The sequence below is a fragment of the Rhea pennata genome, chromosome 8, assembly GCF_028389875.1.
Source record: "Rhea pennata isolate bPtePen1 chromosome 8, bPtePen1.pri, whole genome shotgun sequence".
NCBI classification, from domain to species: domain Eukaryota; kingdom Metazoa; phylum Chordata; class Aves; order Rheiformes; family Rheidae; genus Rhea; species Rhea pennata.
In genome coordinates, this window is record NC_084670.1 from 33,734,532 (window position 1) to 33,760,545 (window position 26,014).

Sequence of the window (26,014 nt, forward strand, 5' to 3'; positions counted from 1 at the left end):
TTCTTGTTTTTATGCTTGCATCATAAATGCAGGGGTTAAAACTACCTCAGCAAAAAGGACTCAGCAAAAATCTGTAATATAAGTTATCCTACCAATTACATACTGAAGGCGGAAACAAGTGAAAATGGTATGACAAAGGGGAAAATGGAAAAAATGTAACTCTTCATTTGAGTTACATTTGGATCTTGTTTCAGTTCAGCGTCTTTCTCTGGATTTTAACAGATAAATGAATGCTGTGTAATCAAATCCTCATCTCCATCTTGATTAAGATTTTGTCTTGGAATTTCTTTAGGCTTTTTTCTCATTACATTTTAAAAGATATTTATGAGGTGGAATAAGTTAACGAGCTCTGAAATGGGATCACAAAAAGAGTTTCCTAATAGGTTTTGTGCCCTCCGGGACACTGGGCATGGGGAGATAAGAAAACAACGCTGCTTTCAGAATCAGGCTCGAGGAGAATCCATTGAATAGAGAACCTGACAGATTGCGGGGAGCCTGCACAGTATTTACAGAGACTGTGTGTGTCAGTTGTCTCTGACTTGGTTCCTGTTGGTTGTCATTCTGATGTTACAGTTGTTGTGGATGTTGGAAGATCTACAGGAGCTACTGCTGGCTAAAGGTTTGGTGTGGTCTGTAGTAGGTCCCTCAAAAGATGAGAGGAATGTGAAGCTAGGAAACAGGAAATAAGAGTTAAAGTATAATCACTTGGTTACATTGGCATTTTGTAAAGATTGGGACAGATTCTGCTTGTAGTTACGCTTAGGCAGCTTCCCTGGTAATGTATGGATTTGTTGAGTGTAAGATTTGGCTCAAGAATTTTAAAAGAATAAATTACTAAGTCATGAACAGCAATGGCTAATGGCTTATCTACTGCCTTCTATAGAATCAAGTCCTGCCTCTTGTACTCGATATCTTTGTGCATTCTCATGTGAAGAGGCTGGGACGGTGGCAAGCCATTCGTTCCTTACCGTTGTAAGGTCTCAGATCTTTTTGACCGTGGCGTGGCCCAAGTCATTCACTTCCTTTTTGGAGATAAGGTGAATAACTCATTTCCCGCCATGGTGAGAATCCCTAGTTACTTAAACATCTCCTGTACGTCGGCTAGCATTTTATGAGGTATTTCTCAGTTTTAGCATGGTTCTATAGAGTCATTGGAAAGAATAGTATTTTATGAGCTGGCCCTCCGCTGATTTCCAGCATGCTGCTGGATTTATTTAAGTCTCCATTTCCTGTAACAGAACATAGCAAGGATCATTGTAAGCAGAGTTTGGAAACATTCCCTTGTTGTTGTTGTTGTTTTAATCAAAATCTTTAGCTCAATCCCAAGCACAGCTTTCACTTTGAAGAAATCCCCTGAAGAACTTTTTGCTCTTGCATTGGTTTTATAAGGCAGCCCTCAAAGATTACAGCAGTAAGAATAAAGTTCTATGAGAAAACATCAACAAAAAAAAAAAAAAAACCCGTAGATGCCATTTAAATAATGAGTTCTTTCCTAACATACAGTTCATCTTTCAAAGATAGCTTGTGGCACAAGATAAGGAAGATTCTTTATAAATGAGGAGAGATTGAACCCAGATACAGCAACTAGTCATTCAAGTGATTGTGTCTTTATTCCATTTGTTTTATGCAAAAGATATGGTCCAAGCCGCAAACACATGATACTTTAGAAGATACAGGTCCATAAAACGGAAAAAGAAAATCATAAGCCAAATCAGTTTGGAGACTTCACTTAATAGAAACCATATAAGTGGTAATTTGAAATTCTTTTTGAACATCTTACTTGAGGACTTGGAAAGCTGATACTGAGAAAAAAGACTGCTAGATGTAGACTGACATGGATTAGAGCAAAAGCATGGAATGGCATTCTTTAATTTCCACATAAGTGTTTGGATAGTATCACATTTTGAAAAGGTATATGCTCTGACATGGTGGATACAAGAAGAGACTTGATCTGGTTGAATACAGAGAAAAGCTTTGTGTAATTGGAATTTTATTAGATTCTCTGTGGATAAATTCTATTAACTGGAAATTTGAAAGAAATTGTATCTACTTAGAAAGGTGGTGAGATTTTATGATGGAAAGGTGCTCAGATGAAAAATGCTTTGTAAGTGGTACTGTCATACTCGTGCAATAGACTGTCTTGGAAATGACACATACACTATACATGAATTTTTCCTATTTTTAAAAAAAAATCACTATTGACTGGTGTTGGTCTTGGCGTCGAGTTGGGTTAGTCATATTCTTTTATATATCCTTTTTTTAATTTCAGGCATAGGCTGAATTAAAAACGTTGTCAAAGTAGAATTGAATGCCTCTGTATCTCTTCTAGGTCACTTTGATGGATGCCAACTATGTTATGGATGAGACTCTTGGCACGTCCACATTTCCTATATCATCCCTGAAACTGGGAGAGAAGAAGGAGATCCAGTTAACTTTCAACAATGTAAGCTGCAATAATGTGTAGCTTCACCTTTTTTACTGCAGCATTGAACATGATAGAGAGATCTGAAAACAGCACCTTGACTGTTGGGTAGATCAGAACATACCATGTTTCAGTTTTTTATCAGTGACTAAATTCTAGCTCTGCCATATTCCAGTTAAATAAAAGCTTCTTCACAAACCATAAAAGTAGCTGCTTATAAAGGATAAAGAATCTCACCAAGCCTGAGGTAGATCAGAGTTTTCCCTTAGTCACTCTGTTGAAGGATTAGAAAAAGGCTTGACTTGCTGTTGATATCCATTCCCAGATAAAAGGAAATCCAAGGCCGTTTCTGATCCCACCAGTCTTCCTCAGTACTATCTATGGATGTGTTTTTTCAATGTGTAACTGAGTTTTAATTTCAGAAATGGATTAGAATACATCATGAAGGGGTGATAGTGGCAGCCTTTCAATCAGGAAATGGCTAAATTTGGGAGAGCTTGGGAGGAGTAGCCCAAGTGAGAATTGTTCTCTATATGCCCTGCTCTCAAGTTTGGTTTCTGAGCATTCACCACTGGCCACGGTTAGACACACAGTGCAGGCATAATGGAACTATATCTTCTTAAAATCCTACTGAGAAGAGGAGAATAAAGAAAAACAGTGCCACTGAATGCTTCAGCATCTCTCTGAGAGAATCCTCTTTGATGCTCTAGTTTTAAACTACTGCATTCTGAGCGAGTTTTTGCATCACTTGATTCAATTTATTTTAACAATCTTTGCTAGCGTGAGAGGTTAGGCAGCTGTTCAGTATGTTACATCTGCTGCTGCCATCTGTGGCTCCGAAAGCCAACAGGAATGTTTTTATTGTTACGCACAACACTTTCAATAGATGGCTTGTCGTAACGCAGCCCTAGTTATTACATGTAATAACGCCTTGGTGTGACTGCTCTAAAAGAAAGGCGAGTCCCAATTTGGGTTATTCTCTTTAAGCCTGTGTACGAAACAAATGGAGTCAATTTAGTAGGAACTGTTTGCTGGTACATAACTGGAAATTGTTGGTAACTCTGTGCATAATAGAGCTTTTTCTGAATACGTTAAAATACTGTTGTTTGTTATAGTAAAAAATCAGAGGCCATTCTGAATGTAATTCATTAGTTATAGTTATATCCATCACCTCTAGTCATCTTTCTATATAGTGTCTGCATTTCCAGTTTGGCCTGTGGTTTATTATGTGATTAGAGGTCATGTGCAGTGACTCCTCCTCAGTTGCTTTCCATATGATGTAACTATAAAAGCATGTTTGGTTACAGCAAATAACTAGTTAAGGCCAATTTATTGGCAATCAGAGAGTTTTTTACGCAAAGGCTGAGGTGCATGAAGCGTGAGGTGAGGCAGCAAGAAAGAGCCGATGATCTTCTGGCAATAAATAATGAAGAAAACATAGTTTACAAAGTTTGTGTCAATAACGTAAGGCCTTGTCACCTTACAGGTATATTTTAACTGCTTATTAGCACTCAGCAAAGATTTTTAGAGTCCCTAAGGCAGAATCTTAGGGAAAGAAAACAAATACACTCTAAAGTTTATAAGCAAATGGTAAGGGAACATCAAATCAGGCTGAGCCCGATGTGGACAGTGTGTATACACAACTTGTATTGCTGAGATTTCCACAGCAGTCTATAAAGCATAGAAAATGACGTGCTATTTCCCTGTTGGGACATTTCACTTAAAGGGTGCGTACATTTTTTTCAACCACTATCACTGCGAATATTTGGAAGTGCTTTCTAAATTAGTAATATCAGGTGCTGGAATAAAGTAATTACTACTCTGTCTTTGAAGTGTTTCCCCGAATGACTCTTCACTCTGTTTATACATGTTCTTCTGTTGTTATTTCTTTGTCTTTTCTTTCCCCCGCCACCTTCTTCATAGACCTCTTCATGTACAATTCCCATAGCGGAGGGAAGTCTGAATCATCCCGTCAGCAGCACGCGGGATGCGGGAGCCCAAGGGGAGCTTTGCACTTCCGTCTCCTTAACTAGCAAATGTTCTGTTGGAAGTGACAGTCCGGTTCCTAATGATCATGCACCACGAATGAGGGGGATGATGCATCCATTGCAAGGGGTAAAGGGAGACAAGACACTGTCTACGAGTCCATGGCCCACCTACAAGTGTGTACCAGTGTGTTGGTGGCCACTGGGTATGGAAGGAGCTTGAGCCTGTTTGTTCTGTCATAGTTCTAGCAGTCTCATGCTCTTGGGTTTTACCTAACAGATACGATTTAATAATTTTTTTAACTTTTTGCCTGCAAAAAAGCCTTTTAAATATTCTATAGAAGAGGCAGAGGAGACCAACCCATAGCTTATGAATCAAGTGGGTTTATGTGGCGTGTAAAAGTGTTCTGAAATCCCCATCTCCTGCCCTGTGAAAAATACCTTCTGAAAATGCAGTTACTCATCTAGTCATCATGAGAGCTCTTGCACTTGTTCCCTACAGTTTGAACACTTCCACCTGTATCGAATAGCTGCATCGTTCCTTTTAGTGTTGGCGGTGTGGTAGTGCTTTACTAGACTGATTTATCTAGCGAGGCAGGAGAAATCATACTTTGATTGGTTTAGCTTACTACATCGGTGATACTTAATGAAAGAGAAACCATTATATAGCTACATTTATTAATTTACTTGCATCTTGCAGAAATTTGTAAGCAGTCACTCTTTCTGACTGATAACTTAGGCATATTTGACTGATGAAAGACATTTGGTGGCTCAGGTAGAGCACAGAGCAGTCGTTCACTCACAGGTCTTTGTTTTGGATGCAAGTTGAGTATAACGTTTACCCAGGAACGTTCATGCGAAGCAAATGCTGGATGGGCTGTGGCTGGTACTAGAAATGAGGATTACAGCATGTGAAGACAATTAGGTCACTTCAGCTGAAAGATGAATAGCGCTGCCAAAAAGCGATGGTCATCAAAATAAAGCCAAAATAATGGGATCTGCCTAATGAAAGTCAGGACCTAGCATCATCTAGCACCTTTCAAGTGTAGTCAGTGCTAGTGATGTATTTTGGAAGCACTTTATGTGCATTTCAGGAAAGGTTACTTAGAAAGAAAAACTCATTTCAGAATTTGTTTCCTCTATTTAAAAAAAATTATTGCAGCAGTAGTTAATTAGGTGTGCATGGTGATTTTTTTCTTCCTCTACAAATCATGTAACCAAATTTAAATATTTCTCGTTTAGGTCACAGAAATGACTTTGGAATTGTTTCTTGAAGTCTGGTAAGTATCTCATATAAAAATATATTGTCAACAAGGGTAACTTGTTATATTCTGTTCATTATATTTTTCTTAAAACCGTGTCAAGAAGAGTGCAAAACTTAATTGTTTTAACATTGAAATACCAAGTACTCGAAAAATCAGGAGACTAAAATTGAAGGTGACTTTTCACGAAGTAATTGTGTCATTGATGTAGACACCAGTACTTATATGAATAGTTTCCGCTTTCCGAATGTTTGCAGGATCAAGGCAAGAATCAGGGTATGTGAGTTTCTCGTCCTGGCTTATGTCAGATGATTTCCCTTCCCAGGGCTCTTCCCCTCATAACCTCATGGACTTCAGGCTCAGCTATTACCCTTCTTATTTTAACTTCTGTGGTAACTTTGCATCTCATGTTAACTTTCACCGTGTATGGATGCGCCTTACAAAGCTGCCACTAAAATGTCCGTGAGTACTAACATACCCTACGCAGTTTTGAAGGCAAAGGTGAGGATCTCAGGAGGGCCAGCATTTCACCATGTTTGAAGCTAGGTGCCTGCCATGTTTTCTCTAGATGTCTTTCTCTCTTTCTCAGGCTAGCTAGGAGAAAGATCAAAAATCGCCTTGAGGTGTCGTCAAAAACCATAAAAAAAAAAAAGGCTAAGAGTGAGTTACTGTGAACAAGGTATTCAAAGAGTTGTTTGTAACTATAAATAGAGGCACTAAAAGCTATCTGTAAATGTAGGGCTCTATAGTAATGACTCTGGAAACTAGTAAACATTTCTCAGGGATAATTTCTGCTCATTATTTTGTACTAGTAGAGCTGCATATGTGGATGGTCCTTGAGACCACCCTTAAAACTTGTAGGGCTTGTACCTTACGAGCGTATTTTGCCTGTCTGATATTAAATGAGCTTAAGATGCCTGGCTGTGTCTTGCTGCTAGTAAACAGTAGGCATTGAACCAAAGGGAACCAGCCGAGTTCAACTCAGGGATGCTCTGCCAGCCCCATGGATTTTGGAAACTGCATGGATCTGGAGATTGCAGTGTCGTGTGCATCGTCATGGAGCGCTGCTTTCAGGCGGTCTTAGCTTTTCTTATCCCTCCCCCCCTTTTTCTTAGTCTGATCATTTTACTGCCTAACAGTTTGTTAATTACTTTGAGGAATTATTACATGTGCCTAAATAGATGCATTTCACCACAGTGTCCTTTTCAGAAAGGACTCTTAAAAAGGCTATATTGTAACTAACCTGTTGAGTAGCCACAGATTCCTAGCATGCCATTTCATAAATACGTGAATTTGAGCGAGACAGACAGCAGAAAGACTTGGTACGCTTCTCTGCACTGCCATTTGCTACAGGTAGGGCTCGAATGAATCACTTGTGCAAGTTTGCATGTGGGAGAGATCTCACTGAATTAAGTGCTGCTCATTCACGGAATTAGTGTTAAGCATGGGATTACTTCTTGGCTGGCTATGTTGAGATTTTTTTCTGAACACTTTTTGCTTAGAAAAGTCAAATTCTAAGACCTTGGAGTTATTGCAGTTCAAGCTGTGGAATGGCTTGTGGACTCCATGAGTTATCTAGTCCAAATGAGGTGAGGATAAAATTGTTTACCCTGTCTTGTCATATGAATTAAGTGGGAGCTGAAGTTGCAGCTTTGCTAAGATCATTTAAGTACAGTAAGGAGGTGTTGGTAGAGAGCCCTGTGTACATTTTAGATTGCACAATCTGTGCAGAAAACTAGAAAAAGAGGTTTTGTTTCTCCTATGTTCAATGGGTAGAATTTACTATATTTAACTGTAATGAACGGGCACAGAGTGAAAATTACCTTCTCCTCCCTTAACATGGAACTCCAAGTTCAGAAGAGTGTATGTTAGTAAAAGTGTGTGAAGATTTTTTGTTGTGGTTCTTTGTTCAATAGATAAAGAGGATAACGAGAGAATTCCAATTTCTAGACTGCAAATCTATTGCCATATGTGAATGATGAATTCACTTGCTGTATTTTATTTTTTTGTATTTCAGACCACACTATACCACTAGTAGCTGCGTACTTTATGTCTGGTTTTCACTAGTATGTGAGTGATGGGGTTACTGTATAAAATTCATGTCTTAAAGACAGTGTACCATTGTATTTCATTTCCATCACTCTGTAGAATCACTTGATGCAGTTGTATCACAGGCATAATCAAAAATTAATTGAAGTTTTATTTCTTCTCATGTAAGGTAGTAAGGAATTTCCTTCCATTCATACTGGTACATGTTTTTTTTTTAGTTATGTTTTGAATTATGCTGTTTGTTAAAGCCTCTCTGTTTTGCAAAATAGCTCTTCGACAGATCTTCGGTTCAGTATGGCTCTGTGTGATGAGGAGAAGAAATTTCGACAACAGCGGAAGGATAATATCATGCACAGTATGAAATCATTTCTAGGAGAAGAAAACAGCAAGAACTTGACTACTTCCCGAGATGTAAGTTTGGAGAGCTCTGATTAATAGTAATTGCACATCAAGATTAGTATAATTCTTGAAATCCTTGAAATCCTCCATTGTGTCTCAAAAGAATGAGAGATGAGGTAGAAGGATTCAGTGTAAAGACAGATGACAAAAGCAAACCATTTTTTTTTCCTCTGTATACCTGCTGTATTTGGGATGGAGAATTTTCCTTGTACCCTAAATCTGTAAGGTAAGGAGACAAACTCCTGTGCCTGAATGAAGCTGCACTTGAGTAAGATGTGATCCATAAAATGAAAAGAACAAGACAGCTTAAATACCACTAAAAATAAATATCACAACATTTCATTTGCACTGACACCTTAAACGTGTGTAACTTTGTCCTGAATCATTATTCTTTTAATTCTTAGCAGGTTATACTCAGGGTAAAATTGAGGGCAGAAGGAGATGTATCTGTGTTTTTCATTTTGTTCTGATACTGAATTCCATGCTTTGTTAAGGTATTGGTCCTGACCTGAGATCCTTATTAGGAAGACATGCAAAGGGAGTGAGAAATATGTGCTGCAAAGAAGTGTGGAGAGGTTCTGGGCGGGCACTCTAGAACCTGCCCTCGCATGCTTGATACTCAGCTTGTGTTCTTAAAGTGGTTTTGGCTGCGTTGTCGTCTCTGTCTAACAGACAGGGCAGCAAATGAGTAGTTTTAATGTTAGAGTTAGCTTAGAAATGATTTTCTTTCCTTCCCTTCTCCTTTTCCCTTGGACCATTTTGTAGGATTAAGATTTTGAAGCTTAATTCTTAGAGAGCATGAGGTGCCACAGTTTCCACTGACTCATTGAGGCCCTGGTGCTGCGTGCTTCTGAAAGTCAACCCAGCAGAGCTGAACGGACTGGTTGTGGTTTGGGTCGTACCAGAACGAGGAAGCGTACTGAATCCTGCCGATCGTTTCAGTGGTTTCATACAGCACTGCTTTATTTTGAGTTAATTAAGGATACAATTGGTACAAATCCACGTGTTTGGTTTTTTAATCGCTTGTTCATCCTCTCCTTTCCTCCTTACTTGTTTCCTGTCCCGTTCTGCTCCCTGAACTCTGACAGGCCAGCTGTCTAGGGGAGTCAAGCAATGAAGTGAATTAATTAGTGCATCTGGGTTAAAAATACTGATTTCTTCTCTTCATTTTAGTAAAAGGAGAATGTAACAGTCTTTTGCAAAAACAAGAACTAACACTAATTTCTTTCTAAATTTCAATGAATTTTTGAGCAGGCACCAACTGTGTTATTGATGTTTAATTCTGAGCTTTCTTTTAGCTAGGAAAATATGCTAACATGAGCTTTCTGAGGAAGATGGAAGAATTTGAGAAGTATGGTGTGTATTTCCTCTGCAGTGGTATTAATCACAGACGCTGTGAAGGAATATTAGCAATTTTTTTTTCTTAATTTTCGGTGCAGTTATTTTATTGTTGACGCACATTTTATCAGAACAGATATTTGTGGGCGTGAGATTGATCTACCACAGACTAACATCTTTCTCCTAAAGAATGCAATGATACTTTGTCAAGCACCGATTAGGACTGGGTTGATCCTTGGTGCCTGAAGTATCAGTTCTCTGCACGTGGTATGAATGCATGAATAAAATCTCATTATTGCAAAAGCTAGGCAAACTTTCCTATTCTTTATATCCTCATCTTCCCTCGGTATCCCTCACAGCCTCACATGCTGAAAGTTCATCAGTTAAAGTGCATCTTCCAAGACCAGACAGTAATCTTTGAATCCTAGGAAGGACTGAGGTAATGCAATCCTGTCTTGTTTTCACATGCCAAATCTGTAGTTCTGAGCTGACTTACCAGAATTTTTAGCTACTTCTAGCAATGAAAAACACCTTTTTTCATCCAGATTAAAATGCAATTTTAGTTAATTAATTAAAATTTAATTACTTAATATAATCCATCATTTTTAGTTTTATCGCTGCAGATTAGACATATCAGGAGGATTTTGGGGATGTCTTAACAGGGCAGCAGAAGTCAGGAGACATAATGAGTATTCTTAGCTGCCTGTGAGTCACTGTTTGATCTTAAACAAGTCACTTACTCAGAGTTCACCTAAGTTTCTCCAACTGCTAATAGCAACACATGTGCCTTGCAGGGATGCTGTGAGAGTTAAATACCTGTGAAATAATTATGCATCCCCAGATGGGGAGATAACTGTGTACTTACAAATCTCTGTACTTAATTTTGAAACACATTTTGAAAAAAACAGAGGATGAGACTTCTGGTACCTGTGTAATTGCTTCGTTTATTTTATTGCTTTGTTGGTCTAAACTTTCTAAAAATAACACAATCAATTAAAGCAGACACATAGTTCTCTAAGGCTGGATTTGCAGAACAATTTGTTAATACACATCTGTGTACCCCGTGGCAAATATTTTTAGGCACATGTATTTTTGTCGAGGTTTTGTACACTCTGTTTCCAGGGCAGTTGGACAAAAACATCTGCACCACCCATTCCCATAACAAGATTTAATATGTTTTAGCTTTTTTGCCAGGTTACTGGAAAATATGATTGAGATGATCTTTCTTTTCAGAACTTTGCTTAAAACATACCTTGTTTCCTAAATCCTTTCCATTTACATGCCCAGTGAGGCGATTAACGAAGCAACCCCTGTTGAAATGAGATGCCCATTGAGTGAAGGGAAACTGTATTGTCTACACAGTTAGAGCGTCACTTGGATCCTAGGGTCACTACGGGTGTATTGATGGAACACTTTACCAAGGGTGTTAGGTCTTGTTCAGTGGAGTACGTTAGTTTAGATGATTCAGATGAGATCTAAGCTGGTTTGTTCAAAACCAGCTTGGGTCCCACCGTTTTGTGCCATGCGGACGAACCATGGGAAAAGAAAGCCATGGTGGCATGGCCTTTTGGTGGTGCAGAAGTGGACACAACCATGTTGAATTTAGTGTGGCAGTACGGCCAGGGATTAGAGGAATGGACTCCTGTAGCCAAGACTCTTGAATTCAGTTCACATTTTTGCCATTGACTCACTGCGTGACTTCTTGTGAGTCACCTACCCTTTCAGTCTAAGTTTACTAAGCTGCTTGGATGGGTGTTGTACCTCTGCCCAGGTTTAGCTGATTGTGTACAAAGGGCTTTGGCTTCAAAGTGCCTCCAAGAGTGGAGTGCGTCAGCCACAGCCGGTACATGCGAGGAAGCATGCACGCCTCCTCCTCCTGCCTCATCTCCATACTGTCTCAGTATCGAAATGGCTTCTTAGTTCTCTTCCCGTTGTTGTCTGCTGGCTGCCACTTCCCCCTTCCTCGGCACCATTTACTCTAGAGCAGAACTTGTAAGACAGTGAGGTGTTTATGATAGGACCTGAGGTTGGTTTAAACTCAGTGGCTGACACAGGAATATCAAGTGGTTCCTAAACCTACACATACCTCTCTCCATATCCACCTACTGCAGTAACCTGTGGTTTCTGGGATGTCTGTGGGCTGAGGAAGCATTTGCACTCAGGATGCTAGTGACTCTTCTTGGCATTATTTTATTGATCCTATTTACAGATTCCTCTGCATCCTGAAGGAAACTCAGATTTTCCTTTGTGCTTGTGCCACTTTGGTGACGAATAGATTTGTTGAATAGTGGTGCTTTGGAAGTGTTCTTACATACTTCTTTGAGGCTTGCACCTGCAACCACCCTCTGTTCATCCTGTTGGGATTTGCCTGCATAGATTAATTAGGCTGTGTTTGTAAAGAGCTTTCAAAGCTTAACATACATTCATAAATGTGTGATTAGTAATACGTCTCTTCTGTTCAAAGCAACTGCTCTGTTTTTGGGGTGTTGGCTTAACAAAACAGGCATGTCCTAATTCTTTACCTTTTGTTTTGTCATTTCTTGATAGCTATCTCTGGAGTTGCATGATGAATGCTGATGCCACTGAAAACCTGTGACTTCTGTTAATAATGCTTAATGCTTATAGAGAAAATGATCAAAAAATCTTGTTGGATCAAGAATCAGTATTTTTCACAGAACCGAAGCCTAAAGACAATTTTTCAAGTTATTTGGTCATTGTGCATGGACATCTCCATGTGGCTGTACGTGCTTGCAGTCTACAGGGGAGTTTCACTGCTTGGATTATGGAGTCTACTGAAAGAAAGTGAACTGAGTAGTTGCCTGGGTCCCCACCCCCTTTTATTTTTTCTTATAACTAATCTGATCCATTACCACCTTAAATAGAATTTCAATGACTTTTTTTTTTGACTGACTACCAGTTTGATTAGATATGGGCTTTCCACACAAATGTGTAATTTTTTATGCTAAGTAACAACCTGCAGGTTGTTATCTTATCACCACTGAACAGTGGAAAAATTTTCCAGGATTCTGAAATTGGGAGGCAGATGGGCCCCTTGCTTAGATCAAAACACTTGATGACAGCAACTGGGTATTTGTTTCATTTTGTTGTCTTTCCAGATACTTGGGGAAGCTATGCAATAGAGGAAAAGGCTTTTAAATGAAGCCTTGAAAGTCTGGGAAGTAAGAAGGAAATAAAATGTAAAACATATACTGTAGATACGATTTCAGTGTGGTATTACTTGTAACTAGGTATACTTTTAATCATTTTGGCTTCTCTTAGTAGTTTAACAAGTTTATAGATACGCATAAATTCTCCTTCCCTCTTCTGTAGTTTTTGCATGGTAGTTAAGTCTGACACTGTCTTCTTTTCATGCTATGTAGTAATATCAATTTTTTATGTATTTTTAAACTCCTAACCAACGTATTATTTATATCTATTCTGTTTCTAATTAGTAATTTCCACTGCTTTTGGCTCTGCCACACGGATACCTTTTCGATTAAGGCTGGTCTTTGGATTGCTTTAAACATTTTTGTGGTTTTGTAGCTATCTATATAGTTACTAAATAATAAAGTTTAATTTATTTTTCTATTTTGTTTATTTCCTGGATTATGAGTAAGCAGGACAGGCATTCTTAAAAAAAAAAAAAAAAAAAAAAGATGTATTTTTATGTAGAAGTCTTGCTACAACAGCATACTTCTTCAAATACATTGTAATTCTTCATATACTGAACAGTTATGAGTTCTAAATAACAGAATATTCTGGAAGCAGCTGCTTACAAATGCCAAGACCTGACTTGATTTATTCAGCCGATTTGTAGATTAATTGATTGTACTTTGAAATCTGCGGGAGCACAAGTCTGTGCTAGTGAACTGGACTTGAAGTTCTGTACGTTGTTTTAGTGGACTGGAAGCTATAGAGAGTCGTAATGATGGTATTTAACTTTCCCTTTTTTCTTTTAGCTGCATGGCCTGTGGAATGTGAAAGCAGGCATTATCTTTCTGTGCTTGTGAGGAGCTGAAAGCAAAGGATTCTGTACCGTGATAATATTGCATCGTATTAGCAAGTAGAAGGAATAAAAAGTACATTATAAACAGGATCATTAAAAAATTGTCTTGTCCCCCTTGTCATGGAAAATAACATTATTCACCCACACTCAATTTATTGCCAACAAGGAAATCAGGAAGATTCTTCTTAGCAGGTCCCAGAGTCCTAGTTCTGATGCTCATCATCCCAGCCATCTTCTGATCTAGAACTCAGTCACTTCATGAGTACTGCAGCCCAGTTTTTTACTGTTTGGGAGTAGCAGTTGAGGTACAGCATTACCACTCATCAGTGCCTCTAGCATTTGCATTAGAAAATTGTCCCCAAGCTGTCTACATACTTCCCAGATGGCTTGCACAGTGCTGCTGTCTGAGCAGGCAGTTAAAATTCCCACGGAGGACTGGAGCCGGATCAGGAGACTTCTGCTAGTAGTTTATAGAAAGCTTTACCCACTGTAAATCATCCTTTTTGTCAGGTGGCCTGTAAAAGACTGCCGCAGTATCTTTAGTGTTGATTTTTTTCTGATCTTGACCCACAAACACCCAAAAACGTGTCTCTGGTTTCATCCTGAAGTTCTGAGCAGTCAGGGAGCTGCATTTCATACAGCTCGGCCCTGCACCCCTTCCCCTCTGCCTAGCCTTCCTCAGCAGCCGTTACCTCCGTGGCCACGTTCTGTCATGCTTGCTGTCCCACCAAGTCTGTCATTCTGATCATGCTATAGACCTGTGACTGCATGTGAACTTCCAGTTTTTCTCCTTTGATGTCCAGTCTCTGTGCATTAATGTAAAGGCATTTGAGGTAAGCTTCTGAATACTCTCTCTTCTGAGCAGGAGTGTGCAAGTCTCCCTACTAGGTTTCTCCCATGCACACCCCCTGCATTTGCATCATTTGCTTGCTCAGATTCCTGTTCCCCAGTGAAGCTAGTCTAAAGTCTTTCTCATTAAATTATTAAGTCTGTTAACAAAGATGTTTGTCATTCTGTTGGTCAAGTGGATTCCATTTCTTCCCAATGGCCCATCTTCAGCAAACACAGCTTTATGTTTGAGAAGACAAAGTCTTCCTGGTGATACCACCTGAGCTTTTCCTCTTCCAGGCTGGAAAGATCAAGTCCACAGGCTACAGCATTGGGCCCTGTACCTTCTCACTCTTGCTCCAAGAATGGGCAAGACACCTCTCATCTGATCAGAGTCTCTTCCGCCCGTATCAATAGTGCCCACTTAAATGAGCAGAGAGGGGTAGTAGTTGGAAGGCCAGATGAGACTCAGCAGCCTCTCCAAGGCATCAGGGACCTACAGTCTGGGCAAGCAGCAAACCTTCCTAAACAGTCTGTCTGTCTGGCAGATTGGTCTGTGTCCTGTAGGAGAGCAAGTCACCAACTACTGTCATTTGTCACTTCTTCATAGCTCTGATTCTCATCCAGTAACTTGTGGTGTCTGGTCTGAAATCTTCCCTGACAGCATTTATTTGTTCATCATCCTCTCTGACCAGGGTCCTAAACCTCTTTTCTAGGCACAGAGCTGTTTGTGGAAGGGGAGAGTCTCCTGATGCCGGAAGTCGCAAGCTTACAGCTCCCTTTCTCCTGTGGAGTTCATACTCATGCCCTTGTATTGCCTCAGACATATCTTCTTTCTTGTCTGCATGGGGGCAAGGCACATTTGCCCCCTTTATATCCTTGCATGCTCCATTAGTTGCATCCTTTTTGTTTGCATCTCCTGGTTGTTAATGCTCCCTAGGTGCCAGACAAATGGGAAGCTGGAAGGAAGTCCGCTCTGCCCCTCTGGGAGATTTTCTCCTGGGCAGAACCTCTCATGCCATCTGTTTGTTCCTGGCCGGATTTGCTTGTGATTGGCAGTCCCACCATACGCAGCCTTCCTCCCGTGCTGCAGTCCAAAAGTGCTTCTGCCACCCAGCGCTCATTGTCAAGCGGGAAGGACGGAGTAAATGAAGTTCAGTTGGTCGACATCCTTCCTGCGGCCAGAGAAGCTGAGGGGATAGCTGACCTCATGGAATGGCTTTATGGTGTTGTGCATTTCTACTCAGAGAATTTAAAAATCGTATTTTGAAGTGCTGCATTAAAGTTATTTGCTATTCACTACTACGTGTACTGCTAAAATAAAACTGCAAGTGACAAAAATACCTCTTTTTGACTCGTTAGAGCTTTTTACATGCAGATTAGAGAAAGTGCAGGTTTCATCTCTGTCACGAGGATCACTGGAGAGTGACTTTGTTCATCACACGAGGCCAGTGCATTTGGGCAGCAGTTGGTGGATAAACTGTATTTACTTCTTTAAATCTGTATCAAAGTTGATGTGATGATTTTCTGTTCTTTTTATCTATGCAGGTACCAGTGATAGCGATCCTGGGTTCGGGCGGTGGATTTCGTGCCATGGTCGGGTTTGCCGGAGTCATGAAGGCACTCTACGAATCAGGAGTTTTAGACTGTGCGACTTACATTGCTGGCCTCTCAGGGTCTACATGGTAAGGTTATTTTTTTTTCTTTTGCTTTTCTTCACTTTTTGTTCAGAAAAATCAAGCAGGAATGTGATTCAGAGCAAATTTTATACACTGCCTGGAGGGAAGAGTCTTCCTGAGCTGGTTGTGGTAGGCAGTGGAGTAAATCTCCTGGTGGGGGAGTTACAGAATGCCTGGAAGATAAGGACAGCTCTAGTTGGTCTCCCTAGGAGATTTGATAGCAGGAATGGATGAAAAGAGGTGCTACACATATGCAGTCTCTTCCAAGTATCAATGGCTAGTGTTGTCCTTTGCAGCTGATTTTACCTTGGTGACTGAACCAAAAAAATTAAGAATTCAAGTTGTTGATATGCTAGAATTTTTTTTTTTTTTTTTTTTTTTTTTTGTGGTGGTGTTTTCTTCCAAATAATGGAAAAATAAATCCTTTAAATTTGAAAAAGGTATTCATTCAACCCAAAACGGAATATATCCTTTCAATATCTTCTCAAAGATACTCAAAATCGCGGAAAGATCCTTTGCTCCATTTTAGACTCAGTAGTCCCTTGCTTAGTGGATTTACCCAGAGTGTACTCTCTGATCCTTTCTCAACTTTTGGGAAGTTGAGCAGATACATTTCAGCTTGTAAGGAAGAGTTCAGATTGCCATGGTGCGTGGCGTCCAGGTGCGGATTGCCTTGTATCGTTCCTATTGTCACTGTTACGTTTAGAAACGTACACTGTTCATTAAAACGGTTTATCGGTCGGATGAGGAGGAAATGTCTTTCAAGATGTCTCAATTTGAGGATGCCTTTGTGCCTGACTCAATGAAAGCTTTACGCCATAAAGAGGAACAACAACAGGAGAAAGTAAGAGTGACAACACTGTGAACAGCGCTCTCTGACTCCTGCAGGCTCAAGGCTTTGTAGGCAGTAGGGTGATTTAAACCCCAGTATTACGTCTACCTTAACCACTTTTGTGAACTAGGGTTTCTCTTTTCCCCACCCAGTGTTAGGAATCTAGCCTTCTCTCTCCTTGGTTTTTATAAAAATTGCCCGAAATTGTACATCTTACGAATGCTGAAACGGTTTGTTTTGATATTTCTTAAATGAAATGATCTGTCATTTTTAAAAGCTCTGTAATTTTCATCAGCCAAAGATATCTGGCACGTTCAAGCCAAATTTCTTAAATGTTTGGCCTCCTTAACACTGCATTTTTCATTAATTGCAGTACTTCTTTTTGTCTATTCTTAAACTTTAGTTTTAATATCAGTGAACTTGGTTGCAATAGAGAATGTTACAGCTTAAGAGAATGTTGAACTTTCCAAGGAAGTATCTTAACTGTCACAAAATAACATTTTATTGCAACTAATACTTTCTGTATTGTAACCAGTTTGAATATTGAAGCTGTGTCTGGAGTAATGAATCCAGTCTAGGGCCACCTAGCGCAAGAAAGGTGTTGACAAATGGGATGAATTCCATCAGAGGATGACCAAGGTGATGAGAGGTGTTGAGAAGTACATGGAGGCTGAGAGACTGGATTTGTTCAGCCTTGAGAAAAGATTGGGAGGGGCTGGAACCCAGTTGCTGTCTCCAGTTACCTAATGGGTTGTTGTAGAGAAGACAGGCTCCTTCTGGAGATGGCACGGAGAGAGGACAAGAGGTAACAGCCAGGAGTTGCAGCAAGGAAAGTTTGGTTAGCTATTACAAAACATTTTGTGCAATGAGAGTGGTCAAGATTGCTCCATCTTCACTTGACTGGACTGGATTAGATGTCATAGTTTTTCTGTCTGACTCAATGAATGTGTCCTGTGAAACCTTGTGCAACGCGATCTGTCTTTTAAGTTGCCTCTGCGTTGAACAGGATTTTGGGCTACAGACCTCGAGCTTCCTTACAGTCTAAATTATCCTACGATCCTATGAATTTCTAGTTGCTTTGAGACTGAGGGAAAAAAGACTTTCATTGGAGTGAGTAAATATCCATGAGCAGGAAATCTGCCTGGGATGAATTTTACACTCTGGTCTAACTTGGAGCAAGTACCTGAACTTTGGTCCTACCCATTTTAAGGAAATAATTAAGCCTCAAAGTTGTTAACTCTTTTTTGAAACAGATGATAAACTCTTCTATTCTTTGATTTTTTTTTACAATTATATTTCAATCCTCACATCCCCTCCCCTTTCATCAGCTCAGAATGCCAGAATTTCTGTGAACTAAGAAAACATTTCTTCATTTAAATTTATCTACAAAAGGTTGGCATCACCAGAATGATGGTTCTGGTGGATTTTCTGTATCACTGATGCCCAAGGGGAGGGAAGATTTACTACTGGCTGCTAAGAGATCTGGATGTACATTTGTCAGATTTGCAGCAGCAGTGAAAGATCTCATTCGGCTGGATTAAGAGGAATTGAGTAGTGTAACACAGTGTGAAAAATTCTCAGGGCATTTCTAGGGAATGGTGTAGAGTCCATGTTTTGAAAAGACGTCAGTCAGCTGGGCATAAAAAGAAGGTAGTAAGAATTCCAGAGAAATGGTTCATCATCGTTCCGCTTCCTAGTGAAGGATTATCTGTCATACCTCAACTAGCTGGGCAGAGTAATGGCACGTGGCCTTTTCAGCTTGCTTTATTTGGAGACTTAACTTCAGATGGTCAAGCTGTTCTTTGTGAATAGAGCGTTTTGGTGAGGATTCGTCCCTATGCGTTGACCCAGTGTAAATCTGTGGAATCTGTATTAAAATAGCAACATGATCTGAACTGACCCAGTCAAAAACAGATGTTGAAAATAGTTTGTTTTTAAATAAATTAGCTTTTTCTTTCTTGGTGATGTCACCTATTCGGAATTTCTTTGCTTGACGAATAAATAAATTAATACTTTGTCACTCCCTTTCTTTTCTCTTTTTCCCATGCTGTCCATTACTTGGGAATAATGCTCCTCTTTTTTCTTTCTTTCTTTCTTTTTTTTTTCTCTCTTTTTTTTTCCTTCTGAAGGGTGGAGTATTCCTTTCCTGGAGGGAGAGGCAGGTTTCTGCTTGTTCGCTGAGCTGCATGCCTAACCTTGGAGCAATGCATTCACCTCCCTGACTGTTTCAGTCGGCTTGCTTCGACCTTGTCCCGAATTCGCGGTGCTGCGTTTCCCTTTCTCTGCTCACGTGGGAGCTTGCTGCCGCCCGGGGAGCTGACGCGCGCGCGGGGCTAAGCGTGTCGCTTCAGAGCCTGCGCAAGCGCTGATGAAGCGGCTCCTCGCATCCGTGCGTGCGGCAAGGTTCGTCATCCTGCCGGGTTAATCGCAGAGCGGAGGCCTGGGGGCCAAGCTTGCACAGTGTCTCTCTCACTACTATGCAGAAATATTACTGCAGGATAGTACGCATAGCTGTGCCGGCTACTTGAGCAAATAAGAACGAAATGAGCCTCCAGGAGGTTAGGACAGCCTAGCTTGAATCTTCACCCATAGCATTATTTAAGCCAAGCAAGTGAAAACTACACTTAAGTTTCTACTTTGTTTTTGCTGAGTAAGCAGAGTTTCCAGAGTTACTTAATGATAAAACCAAGCGCTGCCTGATAAGCCTCAAACTAAATTAAATCTCTGCATGGATCGTAATTATCGTGCTTCATCATAGTGTGAAAACTTCTAGAATCCTGGAAAGGATGCTAATATATTTCAGGAATTTCTGAATAGTGCTAATGAGCTGGAGAAAGTCGGTGGGGTACGTCTTAGAGCAAGAGAACTGTGGGTGTTTGCTTATGGACTCTCCAGTCTGCCAAATTCAGGTGTACTGTGACAATTTGAAAAGCTGTTTTTTCAGGTTGCAGTGATTATGTCCGTTATCCCTTAAGTAAGTAAACAATGAACACTTTAATCTTTTGGACGCAAAATGTGGGTGTTTACAGAGTAGTTGATTGAAGGCATACATTTAGAATGAATCGTTTAGCTTTCTGTGCCCTGACAAAAAAATGACAATTTACTATATAAATGATAAGTAAATTACTCTGATTTAATCGGCAACATATCATATCAAATTATTTATGGGCTTATTGTATGGTTCAGGCAGATACTGAATCAGGCTTTGATGCTTACTGGAGCTTATTTTCAATTGCAGGTACATGTCGACTTTGTATTCCCACGCGGATTTTCCAGAAAAGGGACCAAAGGAGATTAACGAAGAACTGATGCACTCTGTGAGTCACAACCCACTCCTGCTGCTAACTCCTCAGAAAGTCAAACGCTACATTGAAGCCCTGTGGAATAAGAAGAGCTCAGGGCAGCCTGTCACCTTCACGGATATCTTTGGAATGCTGATAGGTGAAACACTCATCCATAATGTGAGTGCATTTTTTTGTGATTACTAGAGTTGTGAAATTATTGTGTAATAATGTCTATTATTGTGTAATAATGTCCATTGTTTTTTAATGACCTCAGTAACATTTTACCAACCACATTTAGCAACAAGAGTATTTAAATTTATATTTAAACAATGACTACATAAGAAATGTGGAAGATACCTTGCTTACTCTGGGATGTTTATCTGAGTGGGTCTCATTCCTTTAAGAGCAAGGAAAACGTCATGTGTTCACATGCAATGAAAATGAACTCAACCACTGGATGCTTGCAGCAAGCTGCAATCATTGAGTATCATCCATGAAAATTACCACTTAAGCAATTTCAACAAAAGTTTATGAGATGTTGTAACCTCTTCATGTACATTTTGCTATAGGAAAAGCAGCATTTGCTTAAGCAGGTATTAATATCAAGGTGAAAGACCAATAAGATCACGTCTCTATTATTAGTTGTTTTTCTGCAAATGACAGAAATAACAGCACGGTTTTTCACTGTTACATTTTATTATCCACAAATCCTGCTTGTCTGAATCAGATACTAACTGTCAAGTGCGAATGATTCAGGTAAATAGAATTTGCCTTTGATCTTATCGCAAGATTGCAATGCGTTAATAGGTTCACAGGCTTGTTTTATATACTAGTAGATATCATGAGTATAGATTTCCATTACGTTTTTAACACTATAAAATATTGGAAAACAGGCAAGCAATTTTTAGTAGGTAAGGTATAAACTAAGTTCCCCACAGTGAAGGTGTGTTAAAGATCTTGTGAGGTTGATTAGAAGTCCCCATTTACTAAGGAGTTAAACCAGTACCTAGATGTTTTAGCTTAATGCTGAACTTGAAGCAGAAAAACTGGAAATAACCAAGGCTCTTGGTTGCTCACAGATAACATTTCTTACTACAATTATATTGTAATAATTTTCAATCTTTTTTGATTTGCAGACTCCAGAATATGTTCTGGGGGAGGTGTGGATCTTTGGTTAGCAAATTAATGGTCTGTTTGCTTTTCTTAGTTCTCTCTGCTGACTTAGGAGAAGCATCACAGATTGAAAATCATTAGATGACTATCAGTGGTGGTTCTGGCTAAAAGAATGTTTTTCCTCGTTTCTGTGCATGTCTTTTACAGCAGCAGAGGGAAAGAACTTGCTTTGTCCAATAATACTGCTTTCTTTTTGGTCATGTTACATTGGATTGCACTTATTTCAGTGCAATACTGAAGATACACTTATTTCATCTTCCTATGAACTCTTCTCCGACTCCTTCCCTCCTGAACAGTGTTGTTTGCAAAACTACCCATCTCACATACGGAAAATAGTTCAATGAATATAAAAGGAGAATATCCATGCTTTAGATGTCTACAACTTCTATTTGTGTTTGCATTTATTGTGCAAATAGAAGGCAATTGAGCAGAACTGCTTTCTCTTCATGCAGAGAATGGACACCACTTTGAGCAAAATGAAGGAGAAAATCAATGAAGCACAATGTGCACTCCCACTCTTTACATGTCTCCATGTCAAACCAGATGTCTCAGAGCTTATGTTTGCAGGTATGTTTTTAATCTGTGTCTTGAGTCATTTGTGACAAAAGTGCTTGGCTGGAAAAGCAGCTATTAATACTTCTGAGAATAACTGCATCCCGAAACTTGAGTACACTTTGTTAGTCCCGTTGCAAGAATTATGAAAGACTTTGGCATGAAATTAAGCATTCTTTAAGGTTTAATGAAATTCACAGTGTTATGAATTGAATAAAGGGAGATTTAGAGTTTAAAAAAGAAAAAGGGTGTGTCGAAGGGCACAGACAGGGCCTGTCAGACAGGCACACGATAAGGACAGTTAATGGATTTTAAAAGGTGATGGGGAAATGGAGACTTGTGTGCTGCGCGCCATCTGGAGCTCTGACAGTAGACCTGCTCAGGTAATGAACACATAAATAGGTAGACATTTATTTGGCTGGTGCTGTATATGGGTATTGGTCTTCAAGGGTTACAGGATTTGAAGAATTGTCATAAAATGGATATATCATTCCTCATGGCTTGCCCTCGAATTGCACCTCTTCTTGGCTTTTAAGATGCATCTTTTCCTGTCTGTATTACCACGTAACACGGAAAGGCAAACAGACTTTTAGGCAAACAACTGCCTTTCTTTATTTGGTTTTCTCCCAATGAAAAGAATATCGCTTATCCAGCAAGTCACTCAGTACCTTACAGGAGTCAAGAAAAATAGAAGCGTAGTATTTCTCTTCACCATCAGGAAGGTACTTACCACTAGTATGTCAAACAGGTAAAGGGAAATGTTTCTAGTCAGCCAGGATTATTATTCTTTAAAGAAGAGAAAAATTAGAATTGAATAAGCAAATCAGATGCACTCTATTATTATTATTATTTTTTTTTACTTTTTGCACAGTGTAAAGTACTAGTACCATCATCCAAAGGGGAGTTGCTTTTACTCATCTATATCATCAGCTAAGCTAGATCCTGACTGTTGCCATCGTAAGCTTTTTTTTCTTCCTTTTAGAATTGAGCAACTGTTCTTGATGTGAAATACATAGTTTTGAGCCAAAATATTTATACTTTCTTACTTACTAGATTGTAGAGATGGGTGAAATCTTTCATGTTGTTGCATGTTGAAATGCATTAATTATATCAGATAACATTCCTTCCTTCCAGGAGTGACAGTACAAGATTTCACGCGGCTGCTAATAGCTTTCATGCCCCAGGCTCTGCGTGCTTTCACTACCAGTAGTATTTTTGACCCTGGTAGTGCTGACCGTACCCAAAACTTCAGCAGTCATTATAAGTGAACATAATTACTGTGATCTATTCCAACAAAGTGGCTTTTTTTTTTAAGATACCTTCTTTAATAAGAAGAAATTACGTGAAGATACTGATGTTAAGAAGGGGAGTGGAACTTAACCCTTGGCTTTGGTATTGCCGTCTTTCCGTCCTCCTAACCTGGCCTCGCTCACCAGCAAGGCTAGGCCAGCCAAAATTAGGATTTTGGGCTTTTGCGTTTGCAATTGATTACAATAAACCAAAGGCAACTGCAGGCGTTGCTGGGGAAGCAGGGCCGTAGGCGTGGGCTGCAGGGCTCAGATGCCAGGCCCGGGTTTCAGAGGGCTCCTTCGGTCGGGACGCAGCTGGCCGGATCCACTGGACGCGCCACCTCCGTTACGGGTTGGCGATCTGCCCTCCCGTGATGTCATGGGATCGTCAAGCTAATAGCAAAGTCCTTTAATCGCATGGCATAAATCAGTTTATTTCCTTAAGTTGGCGATGTGAGTTGAGAAATTGTCTTTCCTTTTGCAAATACAAAAATGCAGATTGTCTGTCTCAAATTAAATTAATTCTATTCCTAAATTTGGTATCCCTCCTAAAAGCACGGTTCTGCATAGGCCGGGAAAGAAGACTGCCAACTCCTGTTTATACTCGTTAAAGGGAAATACATTTAAATTCCTAGTTCTAGTCTTTAAAGGAATTTCCGTCTGTTCCAACAACTGTCAAGATTTGTGGGTGGTCTATTTAGAAAATTGGAGATTGTATTTGATTTAGAGTAGATAAATATTGCCCCACAAAGTGAGACCCAGTGATTCATGATCAAATCTTTCCTTTTCAGGATGAGTTGTTAACCTTACCGTTAGCATTTTAACAGAAATGCTGAACATTTTGAGAGTGGATGGCATCGTGTGACTTGTTAGAATTTTTCAAAGATGTTTCTTGTTCCTTTCAATTTAAGAATTATTTCTGACCTATTTATAGAGTCAATCAAATTGATCACTATAAAAAATGGAAGATAAAGTGGGCGAATGGTGAAAATCTAAAAATGTTGGGTATTTTTTGTTCCTCATAGTTCACTTTTTGAAGTGAATTTGGTTTTGGGAGCGACTCCAGTGGTTGTTCTTTAAAAGCACTTAAAAGCAGCTAAAATCCATTTAAAAAAAATCAATTCAGTATAGAAAGTGCGTTTGAACATTCTACTCTATCCATTTTTTTTGAGTTCTTGACCCAATAAGATAGCGTGCTCCTTTAAAAATCTGTTAACATCATTTAGTATTAATAAGGTTTTCAACTGCCTCTCAGTTTTGCCTCTTCATGTTGCGTGTTAGAGGCAGCTTTAGTTTGTGGTAGAATCCAGATGCTACTTCTGGAATCCTTCGACCGCTTCTGTGATGTGAAATACTCTCTCTGCCTTCCGTGTCGCTGTCCTCCACATTTTTAGTTGGATCACGGTGAAAGGAAAAAACCTGGGAACGTAGGCTCATGCAGGCACTAAAACATGAGGTGAAAACCCAATGTCATTTTGGGTGTTTCTCATTCACAATTGCTACTTCTTTACTTCTCTTTTTACGGTCTCCTGTTTTTCCATGGAAGTCTGTTGCGGTAAGAGAGAGTGAGACTTCCTCCTTTGCTTTGACATCAGACTTCGTTTGGAATCAGAATTTTGCTTCTGCATAACCGAAGAGGGATTTCCACGACCTCACTGGTTATTTAGCTTGCAGTTTAGCTAACATTTCTTTCCTTGGACAAAATCTGCAGTCAACATGATAAGTTTGTTCTGTGTTCCTACTCACAGATCTGTACGGATCGCGATTGCTAACTAAGCTTTTATAAAATTTCTTGTTTTGCAGATTGGGTGGAGTTCAGTCCATATGAGATTGGTATGGCAAAGTATGGCACTTTTATGTCTCCGGATTTGTTTGGAAGTAAATTTTTTATGGGAACAGTAGTGAAGAAATATAGTGAAAATCCCTTGCATTTCTTAATGGGTGAGTATGGGATAGAAAGGGATTATTAAAATGAATTTCAGTATTCTGTTGACACTGCTTTTAAATATAATCCCCAAAACTGTGGAACAACAGCTAGAGTTCTCGCTCTCAGTTTGTTGGAATGCATCCATTTGAAAGGTTTCGCACATGTGGATAGATGTTCGCATTTTTTGGCAGCTGGTGTGTACACCTGAGTTTATGACTTAACATGTTCCAAAACTGAGATTTTCAGAGGGGTATTCAGAATGCAAGTTACTGCTTAAATAGTGCAGCGTATGTTTTTTTTCTTCTACCAGCCTCCATTCACTGTTTTTTTTGTTCCCTTTTAGGTGTCTGGGGCAGTGCATTTTCCATATTATTTAACAGAGTGCTCGGAGTCTCCAATTCTCAAAACAAAGGTCCCACCATGGAAGAAGAATTAGGTAATATTAGTAAATAATTGTATTACTAAGCAAAACAATCACTAGCACAATACAGCAAATTTCCATTCTGTCTGTGGCAGGATGACAGTCTGCTGGTAATCATTTTAGGAGTGCATAATTCCACGTAACTAATTGCTGACATCACTAGATGCTAGTGAAGTCAGGGAAAGAGAATCGGTAATTTCCATTTCTTTCTTTCACTTTTGTTTCTGATTCTTGTAAGAGATAACAAAAATCATCTCCATATATCCACCAACTGTTTATATAACAGAAAGATATGATTCAAACCCCCCTTTTCACGACCTTGTGCTAGCTTTCGGAACTCAGAACCTGACAAATAATTGACAGTTATTTGTATAATCTCTTGATACTGGATTAGATTAATCAGGGGATTAGTCAAGTAGAAACAAAGCAGTTAGATCTTGGTAGTTAGATCAATTGCATTCTAAGCACAAGTCATCTGGTGATATCTGATGACTCCATGACTCTTCCTTGGCTTGTTACTTTAATGATTCCATTCCTAGTGCACAAAAGTAAAAAAAACAAACAAAGA

At 39.5% G+C, this 26,014-nt stretch overlaps 1 protein-coding gene across 1 annotated transcript in view; it reads left to right on the top strand.

Moving 5' to 3' along the window:
* Positions 1 to 26,014, top strand: part of PLA2G4A (phospholipase A2 group IVA) — a 62,637-nt gene that overhangs the window by 21,915 nt on the left and 14,708 nt on the right. The window contains exons 4-11 of the mRNA XM_062580970.1: positions 2,330 to 2,443; positions 5,650 to 5,687; positions 7,988 to 8,129; positions 15,838 to 15,974; positions 20,039 to 20,261; positions 21,710 to 21,824; positions 24,902 to 25,039; positions 25,369 to 25,461. Coding sequence (XP_062436954.1) covers positions 2,330 to 2,443; positions 5,650 to 5,687; positions 7,988 to 8,129; positions 15,838 to 15,974; positions 20,039 to 20,261; positions 21,710 to 21,824; positions 24,902 to 25,039; positions 25,369 to 25,461 — 1,000 coding nt within the window. The remainder of the gene's footprint in view (positions 1 to 2,329; positions 2,444 to 5,649; positions 5,688 to 7,987; positions 8,130 to 15,837; positions 15,975 to 20,038; positions 20,262 to 21,709; positions 21,825 to 24,901; positions 25,040 to 25,368; positions 25,462 to 26,014) is intronic.